The following is a 13,023-nucleotide window of genomic DNA, read 5'->3' as shown; positions in this document are numbered from 1 at the left end:
ATAGGCAAAAAAACTGTCAGGAGCGAATATTGGCTTTAAGCAGCAATATAAAAATACCATTTGAAGGTACAATCGACGAGCTGGAAAAGCAAATTTCAGAGTTTGGAGAAAAAATGACAGAAAAACGAAAACAGCGTAATGAATTGGATAAAAAGTTAAAGGAAGTAAAGGTTGAAGAAAAAAAAATTCAAAAACGCTATGCCGATTTAGATAAAAAACGCATACTGCTAATGCAACAAAGTCAAAAAGAACAAGAATGCATTTCAAAACGTGCCGAGCAATTAAAAAATCTCTGCCAGCAATTGGGTATAACTCTTACCGACGATTTGGAATTTCAACCCGAATCCATAAAAGAAGTCTTGGAAAAGGTAGAAAATGCATTAATGAATAAAGAATGTACTATAGCCGAAAACGTTGCAAAAACAGATCAAGAAGATCGTGAACGCCAAACCGAAATAGATACACAACGTGTTGAAGTCACTAAAGTGGAAGAGGGTATAAGAACGCATGAAAAGCAAAAGAAACTTAACGAAAAGGAATTGGGAAAAATTTCTAAAGAGATTGCTGAAGTGGAGAGCTCTGCACGTCGCATTCAAGTGCTATCAGATAATATAGATCGTCTGGTTAAAATGATGGAGGAAATGAATGGCAAATGTAATCAAGAATCGATGAAGGCTGATATAGCTGAGAATAAAAAGAAAATTGCAAAGCTGCAAGAACAATTTCGTGAGTTAGATGAACGTTTAACTAAATTGAATATGTTATCCAAATTGACGGCAGAAATTGCATTGAAACAAAAGGAGTTGGATAAGAAAGAGCAAGACGTTCGCCGTGTTAAGGGCAAACATGCAGATAATTTTAAAAAATTGCTTACTAATCCAGTTGAATCCAATTACAAACGAGCTATGCAATCGTGTGCTCAGGCACTACGTGCTTCTATTAAAGAACTTAATAAAAAATCTAATAAATTGCAATTAGAACAACAGTCCTATGAAATAAAGCGAAAAAATTTGAAAACTGAAGTGCTGAAATTAGAAAAAGATTTGGAAGAGTCAAAGGAAAAAGTTTATGAAGCGTGTCATGCAGCATCATACGAGGATACGTTGGCGAAGAGTAAAGCGACTTTGTCAAAATATCAATTGGAACATGGTGCACTACTTTCTGCAGAGGCTATGTATAAAAGGTTTGTTGGTAACGAACATAGATGTACCTGTAAACTTTAAAAGTTATATTTGCTTGTATGAATTTATAGATATATAGCGAAAGTTACAGAGGAGCCATGTTGTCCTTTATGCCATAAAGATATGAATGAAAATGAGGTACATTAACATATTGGAATATAATATTTTTAACCGCAAAATGATTCAAGCACAGAGCCAGAAAGATATCATTCATGGGTATATTATTTTACTTAGGTTCAATGGAAATTTATAATGGATACATACAATGCACCACAAAACTCATTTTGTAATGTAATTTACGCCACCTTATACTTAATCATTCGTTTGAGTGGATATATAACTTTTCGCCAGTGTTTTTTTAATGATATATAATTGACTGTTTTTCGTCACCTTTTGGAAAATTCGAAAAAATTTGGTAGCTAACTAAATTTTTAGATTTTTTTAGAGAATTCGTGGGGAAAAAAGCGCGTTAAAAAATTTTTGTTCAAAGTATGTTTAAGTTTACGACAAAAAAAGAAAGAGGCAAATATTTTCTCAGGTCAGTAATTGGTCGTTTCTACCATTCGCCTGCAAGTGCCACAAACGTCCGGAACGTTATCATCAGGAACAGAAATCTACCTGAAGCTTAATACGATAACTATTTAATCAATAGGTTAACTGATTGAATTTATTTAAACAACGTACATCGTTTCTTGGGCGAACGAACCGGATCTTTTGTGTCCTCTCTGGATGAAATTTCCTTATATTGAAATCGTTCATTGACAACCCTACAAGAAAAATCTCAGATATTTGCATTTCATTTTATCTGCGTCTATGATTACATTGACCTTACAGACTAGATTACATGACTTAGAACTAAAGACTAACCATCTTAAAATACATTTAAAAACTAATGGCAAGGAGATAGAAGCTTTGACAAAAATTAGGAGCTAGGCATCGCAAAGTCTAAATCAAGATTATTAAAGATTTTATTATACTCAGTTATGGGCGAAAAATTATAATAATTGTATTTTTATATGGAAGGATAAATTGGAACTTAACATCCTACTAGGTATATTGGAGTCTAGGAACCTGAGAAGTTCCGGAGAATCAACGCAGCCACTATGAATGTCAATAATGAACATAAAAGAATGAATAGTCCTTCTGCAAGCTAGAGACTTTACATCAATAAGCATACACCGGCCTGGGTAAGATGGGATAGGCTCACTAAAATGAAGTGGCTGCAAAGCAAACCTAATGAAACACCTCTGTACTCTTTCCACTCTGAGGGAGTGTGATGCATACATCGGGTTCCATATTATGGAAGCATACTCCAATTTAGACCGCACTAAGGAATTATAGAGCATATTCCTTGTGTACGGATCTTTAAAATTTTTAGCATATCGCTTTACAAAAGGCCTACTCTAACTTAGCTTTTGTAAAGCGATATGCTAAAAATTTTAAAGATCCGTACACAAGGAATATGCTCTATAATTCCTTAGTGCGGTCTAAATTAGAGTATGCTTCCATAATATGGAACCCGATCTATGCATCACACTCCCTCAGAGTGGAAAGAGTACAGAGGTGTTTCATTAGGTTTGCTTTGCAGCCACTTCAGCCACAAAACCTAAGTTAGAGTAGGCCTTAGGGATAATGTAGTTGACATGATTAACGAAAGAACAACCTGCGCTTCCCAAGGCAGTCGGTTCTATGTAACGGAGCGACTCGGGATTTTTCCCGATCAAGGACTGTCATTTCAGTGTAACCCCATTTAATTTGTTGCGTCCCTCCCACAAATTGTCATCCTCACAGCAGCTCCTTGCAGCGGGACTGCTCCATATTCTCTTGCTCCGGGAAGGTATCGAATCCAATCCGGGTCCGTCTCCTGACCCCGGTCCTGAGAAATGGTTTTGCTGCATCTGCCGGAAAAGAATCTTTCTAGGACGGTCATACTCTGTTCAGAGTGTCTAGTGTAAGGGATGGCTGCATCGGACAGGTTGTTTTGGGCTTGACCCCAAAACCCGACGTCCACGTAACTTTTATAAATCTTTTGTGGCTCCTTGCTGTTCACGCCCAAGGGTGTCCCGTAGTCTACGCTTAAGCGCACCCATCCGGGTACCACAATGCTTGCCCAAGGACGCCCAGTCCCAGAGCCACAACAGCAATTGCGTCCTAGCCTTCCTCAACCCAGGCGTAGTCACCCGTCACTTACCCCCAGAGTGGCCACGTCTCCCCCTATGCACTTCAGAATTCTGCAGTTAAACTGTAATGGACTAACTGGGAAGATTGCGGAGATAGTCGATTTCATGAAGCGGCATAACATCCGCATTGCTGCGATTCAAGAGACTAAACTCATAGCAAGATCTGCATTGCAGACCTGCTCTGGGTATAATGTCCACAGAAAAGATCGCGAGAGCGGGAATGGAGGCGGCCTCGCGTTTATCATACACCACTCTGTGCAATATTATATTTTTGATCCTGGCATCGACCGCAGGGACAATGTCTTAGAACGGCAAGGCCTATCTGTCCGGTCAGGCGATGCAAACCTAGAAATCATCAACATCTACATCCCTCCTACCACCTGTTGCCCCAGTGGATACCGCCCTAATATCAGCGCCTTACTCACTGGCAACAATCGCATTATCTTAGGCGATTTCAATGCCCATCACGATCTATGGCATTCAAACTTGCGGGCGGACAGTAGGGGTGAGATGTTGGCGGATCAAATAGAAGAAACGACGTTCTGCACAATAAACGGAGACGCCCCCACACGTATGGTAGGAAGCTGTCACAGTTCGCCAGATATCTCAATCGTGAGCGCAAAACTCGTAAACTGCGTCAACTGGCAGCCGATGGCAACATTGGCATCCGACCACCTGCCTATACTTATTTCGCTCGAGCGTACCGCCGACTTCATCGTCACAGAAAAACGCACTTTCATAAACTTCAAAAATGGAAAGTGGGACGAATATAAATCTTCTACAGACAACCTCTTTGCTGCCCTCCCTATCCGACTGATGCCCGCCAAGGGGAGCGTGCCTTCCGCAAGGTCATTGAATCCGCCTCGGCACGTTTCATTCCCGCCGGGAGAGTTCCCGAAATTCGGCCCCACTTTCCGGCGGAGGCCCCAAACTTAGCGAGAGAACGTGACCTTATAAGACAGCTTGATCCAGGCGACCCCCAAATAAGGGATATAAACCAACGCATCAGATTGCTTGTGGATGAACACAAGCGGGCGAAATGGGAGGAGCACCTAAGAGGTTGTAACCTCTCTACTGGTGTGGGTAAACTTTGGTCCACCGTAAAGTCCCTATCGAATCCGTTTAAGCACAAATACAAAGTTTCCATCGCCTTTGGCGATAAAGTGCTGTTGGATGCGAAAAAATGCGCGAGCGCTTTCTGCCGACAATATATAATGCATTCTACGGCCGACAAACGCTTCCCAAGGCAGTCGGTTCTATGTACCGGAGCGACTCGGGATTTTTCCCGACCAAGGACTGTCATTTCAGTGTGACCCCATTTAATTTGTTTCGTCCCTCCCACAAATTGTCATCCTAACAGCAGCTCCTTGCAGCAGGACTGCTACATATTCTCTTACTCCGGGAAGGTATCGAACCCAATCCGGGTCCGTCTCTTGACCCCGGTCCTGAGAAATGGTTTTGCTGCATTTGCCAGAAAAGAATCTTTTTAGGACGGTCATACTCTGTTCAGTGTGTCTCGTGCAAGGGATGGTTGCATCGGACAGGTTGTTCTGGGCTTGATCCCAAAACCCGACGTCCACGTAACTTTTATAAATCTTTTGTGGCTCCTTGCTGCTCACGCCCAAGGGCGTCCCGTAGTCTACGCCTAAGCGTATCCCCACTACCTTCCAGCAGCTTCGCTGCTCAGCAAGCCACAACAAGTACCCGCTGCTGCTCGCGCCCCACGGCGCCAACAACTCAAACAGCTGATACCACTCATAACTACTACCTTCGTAGTAGAGCTGGTAGCAATGCTGAGCATCAGCCCCTGCCCCGTCTTCTTCTCCCCCCCTCTTTTCTGGCAGCAATCGTGCAGGTCAGGGAAACAGACTCTTAGTCCCTGCCTCCGTTTGCACCGTCTGCCAGCACAGAATATATAGGTTTGCGACATCCGCTCAATGCAGCTCCTGCCTTGGGTGGTGCCACTTTCCTAGATGTTCTGGTCTCCGCGACGGCAACCCCTCGTCGGGTTTCATCGCGCCATGTTGCCAGGTCGCAAACCCAAATCATCCGGGTACCCCAATGCTTGCCCAAGGGCGCCCAGTCCCAAGGCCACAACAGCAATTGCGTCCTGGCCTTCCACAACCTAGGCGTAGTCACCCCTCACTTACCCCTAGAGTGGCGGCGTCACCCCTCATGCACTTCAGAATTCTGCAGTTCAACTGTAATGGACTAACTGGGAAGATTACGGAGATAGTCGATTTCATGAAGCGGCACAACATCCGCATTGCTGCGATTCAAGAGACTAAACTCACAGCAAGATCTGCATTGCAGACCTGCACTGGTTATAATGTCCACAGGAAAGACCGCGAGAGCGGAAATGGAGGCGGCCTCGCGTTTATTATACACCAATCTGTGCAATATCATATTTTTGATCCTGGCATCGACCGCAGTGACAATGTCTTAGAACGTCAAGGCCTATCTGTCCGGTCAGGCGATGCAAACCTAGAAATCATCAACATCTACATTCCTCCTGTCACCTGTTGCCCCAGTGGATACCGCCCTAATATCGAGGCCTTACTCACTGGCAACAATCGCATTACCTTAGGCGATTTCAATGCCCATCACGACCTATGGCATTCAAACTTGCGGGCGGACAGTAGGGGTGAGATGTTGGCGGATCGAATAGACGAAACGACGTTCTGCACAATAAACGGAGACGCCCCCACACGTATGGTAGGAAGCTGTCATAGCTCGCCAGATATCTCAATCGTGAGCGCAGAACTCGTAAACTGCGTCAACTGGCAGCCGATGGTAACATTGGCATCCGACCACCTGCCCATACTTATTTCGTTCGAGCGTACCGCCGACTTCATCGTCACCGAAAAACGCACTTTCATAAACTTCAAAAAAGGAAAGTGGGAAGAATATAAATCTGCAACAGACAGCAGCTTTGCTGCCCTCCCTATCCCGACTGATGCCCGCCAAGGGGGCGTGCCTTCCGTAAGGTCATTGAATCCGCCTCGGCACATTTCATTCCCGCCGGGAGAATTCCGAAATCCGGCCCCACTTCCCGGCGGAGGCCGCGAGCTTAGCGAGGGAACGCGACCTTATAAGACAGCTTGATCCAGGCGACCCCCAAATAAGGGATATAAACCAACGCATCAGATTGCTTGTGGACGAACACAAGCGGGCGAAATGGGAAGAGCACCTAAGAGGTTGTAACCTCTCTACCGGTGTAGATAAACTTTGGTCCACCGTAAAGTCCCTATCGAATCCGACTAAGCACAAAGACAAAGTTTCCATCGCCTTTGGCGATAAGGTGCTGTCGGATGCGAAAAAATGCGCGAGCGCTTTCTGCCGACAATATATAATGCATCCTACGGTCGACAAAGATAGACGGAGAGCCAATAGACGCACATAAACACAAACTCAGCGCGTCACCAATTACCATCACCGCTAGAGAGGTTGAGGACGCCATTTGGTCGCGCTAAACCATCCAAAGCAGTGGGCCCAGACGGCATAGCCATGCCGATGCTTAAAAACCTAGGGAAAGAGGGTTTCAAATATTTAGCGCATGTCTTCAACCTGTCTCTTTCCACCTTTGTCATACCCGAGAAATGGAAAACGGCCAAGGTGGTCCCGCTACTAAAGCCTGGGAAACCAGCTAACGTAGGTGAGTCATATCGTCCGATATCTCTCCTATCGCCAGTGGCAAAGACGCTTGAAGCCATTTTGCTCCCTTATTTCCAAGCACATTTGCAGCTAGCCCCTCATCAGCATGGCTTCAGAAAACTCCATAGCACTACCTCCGCGCTAAATGTCATTAGCACCCAGATAAATTGCGGTTTGAATCAATATCCCCACCATAGAACAGTACTCGTAGCGTTAGACCTATCAAAAGCTTTTGATACGGTCAACCATGGCTCGTTACTGCAAGACCTGGAAGGGTCTACCCTTCCCCCATGTCTTAAAAGGTGGACCGCAAATTATCTGGGTGGTCGGCAGGCATCGGTGCAATTCAGAAACGAAACATCAAAACAAAGGAGAATTAAACAAGGGGTGCCACAGGGTGGTGTCCTATCCCCGATTTTGTTTAATTTCTACATATCTAAGCTACCTTCACCACCGGAAGGAGTCACAATCGTTTCCTACGCCGATGACTGCACAATAATGGCCACAGGCCCAGGCCCAAAGATCGATGAGCTATGCAATAAAATAAACGGCTATCTCCCTGATCCCTCCAGTTTTTTCGCCTCGCGAAACCTGGCATTGTCACCGACTAAATCTTCCGCGACCTTATTTACAACATGGACGCCCCAAATGTCGACCATATTGAACATCCACGTCGATGGCACTACGCTACCGACTGTCCTACACCCCAAAATCTTGGGTGTGACGTGTGATCAGGATCTACATTTTGGTGCGCACGCAACCGCAATTGTTCCAAGAATTCAGAGCCGTAATAAAATCCTCAAATCCCTTGCTGGCAGTACCTGGGGAAAAGATAAAGAAACGCTCTTGACCACATACAAAGCAATTAGCCAGCCGATTACGTGCTACGCGTCACCCATATGGTCGCCAAGCCTAAAAACCACCCACTGGAAGAAACTACAGGCCTGCCAAAATACTGCTCTCAGAATCGCCACGGGCTGTCTTCTTATGTCCTCAGAACACCATCTGCATAATGAGGCGAGAATACTACCCATCAGGGAGAGAAATGAGATGCTGACCAAACAGTTTCTGTTGAAACCTGGGCATCCCAACAGACATCTGATTGACGAACCAGCACCGCCTAGGGGCCTAAGGAGTCATCTCCGTAAGCATTTTGAGGAAATACGGCACCTCAGAACCCAGCCGTATGAAGCGGAAAAACACAAGCAGGTCCTTGGTGAACTCCATAGACAGGCGTCGGACCTTTATGTCGGGAATTGCCCGGTGAATCCAGTACTTGAAGAAAAATATCCAGAACTCGCAGAAGAGGAACGCATACTCCCCAGGGAAACGCGTGTCACTCTTGCTCAACTTCGTTCTGGATACTGTAACAGGTTAAACTCTTACCTATCCAGAATCAACCCCGACATACAAAATGTATGCCCTGCTTGCAATGTGTCCCCACATGACACCAACCATCTCTTTAATTGTAATGTGGAACCAACGCCTCTAACACCCCTTTCCTTATGGTCCACCCCTGTTGAAACGGCAAGTTTCCTTGGACTCCCGTTAGAGGATATTGATGACAATTTGTGATCGGTCGCGGCTATTAGGTGGGGCGAGCATTGCTACAACAACAACAACAACAACGGCCGACAAAGATAGACGGAGGGCCAACAGACACGCACATAAACACAAATTCGGCGCGTCATCAATCACCATCATCGCTAAAGAGGTATAGCCATGCCGATGCTTAAAAGCCTAGGGAAAGAGGGTTTCAAATATTTAGCGCATGTCTTCAACCTGTCTCTTTCCACCTTTGTCATACCCGAAAAATGGAAAATGGCCAAGGTGGTCCCGCTACTAAAGCCTGGGAAACCAGCTAACATAGGAGAGTCGTATAGTCCGATGTTTCTCCTATCGCCAGTAGCAAAGACGTTTGAAGCCATTTTGCTCCCCTATTTGCAAGCAAATTTGCAGCTAGCCTGTCATCAGCATGGCTTCAGAAAACTCCATAGCACCACCACCGCGCTAAATGCCATCAGCACCCAGATAAATTGCGGTTTAAATCAAAACCCCCACCATAGAACAGTACTCGTAGCGCTTGACCTATCAAAAGCTTTTGATACGGTCAACCATGGCTCGTTACTGCAAGACCTGGAAGGGCTACCCTTCCCCCATGTCTTAAAAGGTGGACCGCAAATTATCTGGGTGGTCGACAGGCATCGGTGCAATTTAGAAACGAAACATCAAAACCAAGAACAAGGGCTGCCACAGGGTGGTGTCCTGTCCCCACTTTTCTTTAATTTCTACATATCTAGGCTACCTTCACGACCGGAAGGAGTCACAATCGTTTCCTACGCCGATGACTGCACAATAATGGCCACAGGCCCAGGTCCACAGATCGATGAGCTATGCAATAGAATAAACGGCTACCTCCCTGATCTCTCCAGTTTTTTCGCCTCGCAAACCTGGCATTATCACCGACTAAATCTTCCGCGACCTTATTTACAACATGGACGTCCCAAATGTCGACCATTTTGAACATCCACGTCGATGGCACTACGCTACCGACTGTCCTACACCCCAAAATCTTGGGTGTGACGTTTGATTAGGATTGGTGAGCACGCAGCCGCAATTGTTCCGAGAAGTCAGAGCCGTAACAAAATCCTCAAATCCCTCGCTGGCAGTACTTGGGGAAAAAATAAAGAAACGCTCATGACTACATACAAAGCAATTAGCCAGCCGATTACGTGCTACGCGTCACCCATATGGTCGCCAAGCCTAAAAATTACCCACTGGAGGAAGCTACAGGCCTGCCAAAATACTACTCTCAGAATCGCCACGGGCTGTCTTCTTATGTCCCCAGAACACCATCTGCATAATGAGGCGAGAATACTCCCCATCAGGGAGATAAATGAGATGCTGACCAAACAGTTCCTGTTGAATACCCAGAAACCTGAGCATCCCAACAGACATCTGATTGATGAGCCAGCACCGCCTAGGGGCTTAAGGAGTCATCTCCGTAAGCATTTTGAGGAAATACGGCACCTGAGAACCCAGCCGTATGAAGCGAAAAAACACAAGCAGGTCCTTGGTGAACTCCACAAGCAGGCGTCGGACCTTTATGCCGGGAATTGCCCGGTGAATCCAGTACTCAAAGAAAAGTATCCAAAACTCGCGGAAGAGGAACGCATACTCCCCAGGGAAACGCGTGTCACTCTTGCTCAACTTCGTTCTGGATATTGTAACAGGTTAAACTCTTACCTATCCAGAATCAACCCCGACATACAAAATGCATGCCCCGCTTGCAATGTGTCCCCACATGACACCAACCATCTCTTTAATTGTAATGTGGAACCAACGCCTCTAATACCCCTTTCCTTATGGTCCAGCCCTGATGAAACAGCAAGTTTCCTTGGACTCCCGTTAGAGGATATTGATGACAATTTGTCATCGGTCGCGGCTGTTAGGTGGGGCGAAGCACTGCTACAACAACAACAACAACAAAGAATAACCTGAGTCAAAAAGCACACCGAGATCCAGAAATTTAGTCACTGTATTGAGTACAGTATTTAAGAGCGATTACGTAGAGGTTCATTGACAACCTTACAAGAAAAATCTCAGAAATTTTCGGGATTCTCTTAAAAATGCTTTTCAACGCCCACGAGTGTGTTTCTGCTTTGAAATCTTCTCAGACGCAATTAGGGATTTTAGGCCGAGCTTCCTTTCCAATTTATGACGAGCTCCTCTTAATTTTTACTACAAATTGGCGGGACGGGACCTACATATTTTATGCCGACTCCAAACAACATCTGCAAGGCAGATGAGTTTTCACTGAGAAGCATTTCATGGCAGAAATATGCTCGTAGTGCTTGCACAATCACTGCCGAGGGGCGACTCCGCTTAGAAAAACTTTCTTCTGATTGAAAAATTTTTTCTAAAATTTTGATATGGCTTTGCCGGGGGCGTGAACCCAGCTCTTTGGTGTGGTAGGCGCAGCACGCTACCACCACACCACGGCGACCGTATATACACCCTACCAAATTATTATTCAATTACCTTGATAACGACTTATGTTAGAATTTGTCGGTTGTTTTGATTTGTTTATAACGCCTTGGACAAGTTACATTTAAAGAACAAATAATATTAAAATATGTTAACATCTAGGACGTTTTATTCGAACACACATGAAAATGACTAGCCAATTTGAACTTTTTAGGCACTAAAAATTTCCAGCTTTGTATGACTATTAAAAGGAAATTTACTCGACAATGCGGTCTAATTTAAAACTTATTGCCTATGTATGTATATGTTTGTAAATCTTTCGTACTGACTTTGAATGATTCTGATTTTTCATATCGTCCCGAAATGTGTTACACAACGGAGTTCTGAAATAATTTGATTAAATTCTACTCTTTTCATGCTAAAAAAGGCAACAGATATCAAAATGGAGTTATCTGATGAAATAAATCGTTTGCCAGAGAATATCAAACGTACAGAAAAGCTACTGAAAGCCGAACAGAAAAAATACGAAAATCTGTTGCAAATAAAATCTGTAGTAGATAGAGTGGCTAAGCTTGAAACTGATATTCCTAAGAAAAAGGAGGAACTTAAAGCCATGGAAGAGAAATTAGCTAAATGTGTTGAAGATAGTGAATCTCTGCAAATGCTTTTGGTTGAACCGACGACATCATTAGAGTTGGCCGATACGATGATGGGTGATGTGTCGTTGTTGGATGAGGCGATGCGCGAGGTTACACGTCTTAAGAATGACCTAGAGAAATTGAATGTTAGTAGGATATAAAATTGAATATGAAAGAAATTTAAACAATTTTCAAACACATTAATTATTTTAAAACCATTGTTAGGCGAAACTACCAGCCGATTTTGAATCAGACGCAAATATAGATGAACTACAAATGTTAAAAGATAGCATATCTCAAGAACTCGATACGGAGCGTAATGCTCTAGAGGAGAAGCAAACGAATCTTGAAAAAATTGTGACTGCGCTTAATAAGATGCAGGAGCAGAAAAATGCGTAAGTACAAATAAAATTCGCAAAAAATATACAATTGAAAAATTTTGTATATTTTTTCAGTTATCAGGACGAACGTTTGAAATTGCAAGAAGGTCAACAATCCTTGGCGCAATTACAAGAGCGTCAGAAAGAATTGCAAAATTTAATTGAAACTAAAACTACAGAAATTAAAGAATTAAAAACTCAGCTTCCTACTTTGAAACAAAAGCTGAATACTTTAACTGCTGAAAAGAAACGTCTTTTGGATGTTTCTCGTAAGAGTGTTGCCAAACTGCAAGCCGAATTGAATTCGTACAAGAAGATCGACCACGATATACAAAGGTATGTAATGAAAACTTTTGCTGAAACTGTATGTTAACTAATGCCGAGCAGCATTAGGGGAATTCGGTAGCGACTATCAAGCTAATATGAACATTTATGAATGTCAAAAAATATCATAAAATACTTTGCGACAAGAAAACTGTTAGCAGTTGGGTCGATATGTTCATCCATCGATATTTAAATACTTTAGTTATCTATGTATTTATTAATGTTATTATTTTTCACAGATTAAATAACGAAGTAATTGAATTTAAACAGTTAAATCTTGCCACTGAGATTGAAACCCTCAAAGAATCGCTCATAGCCTGCAAAACTGAAGTCGATGGAAAGGTAAGATTGTAATTTTGTAAAGCTTGTTTAGCGTCTGGGATATTTTATTATTATTTTACATGATAAACTGCGGATTTGCCTGTGATAACCATTTCAGAAGTGTAATAGTGAAATCGGCGTGCGAAGCCGGAGAAGATAAGTTGGTGAAGACACTCAAAGAAAAAAATTCATCAGGTTATATTCAATACCCCCTATCAGCGAACATCCAGTTAACGAGTTAACTCGTTAACTGCGTCAACTGGCAGCCGATGGTAACATTGGCATCCGACCACGTTACTGCAAGACCTGGAAGGGTCTACCCTTCCCCCATGTCTTAAAAGGTGGATCGCAAATTATC

The 13,023-nt window shown here is 43.8% G+C and overlaps 1 protein-coding gene across 1 annotated transcript in view; it reads left to right on the top strand.

Moving 5' to 3' along the window:
* The window catches only part of rad50 (DNA repair protein rad50), a 114,357-nt gene that overhangs the window by 80,418 nt on the left and 20,916 nt on the right, over positions 1-13,023 (top strand). Inside the window, exons 5-10 of the mRNA XM_067772231.1 lie at positions 5-1,183; positions 1,253-1,319; positions 11,430-11,786; positions 11,866-12,035; positions 12,096-12,356; positions 12,584-12,686. Coding sequence (XP_067628332.1) covers positions 5-1,183; positions 1,253-1,319; positions 11,430-11,786; positions 11,866-12,035; positions 12,096-12,356; positions 12,584-12,686 — 2,137 coding nt within the window. The remainder of the gene's footprint in view (positions 1-4; positions 1,184-1,252; positions 1,320-11,429; positions 11,787-11,865; positions 12,036-12,095; positions 12,357-12,583; positions 12,687-13,023) is intronic.

Source organism: Eurosta solidaginis, chromosome 3 (assembly GCF_040869045.1).
Source record: "Eurosta solidaginis isolate ZX-2024a chromosome 3, ASM4086904v1, whole genome shotgun sequence".
Taxonomy (NCBI): Eukaryota; Metazoa; Arthropoda; class Insecta; order Diptera; family Tephritidae; genus Eurosta; species Eurosta solidaginis.
Note: the sequence above shows the minus strand (reverse complement) of the source record. Positions and strands in the feature narration are given on the sequence as shown.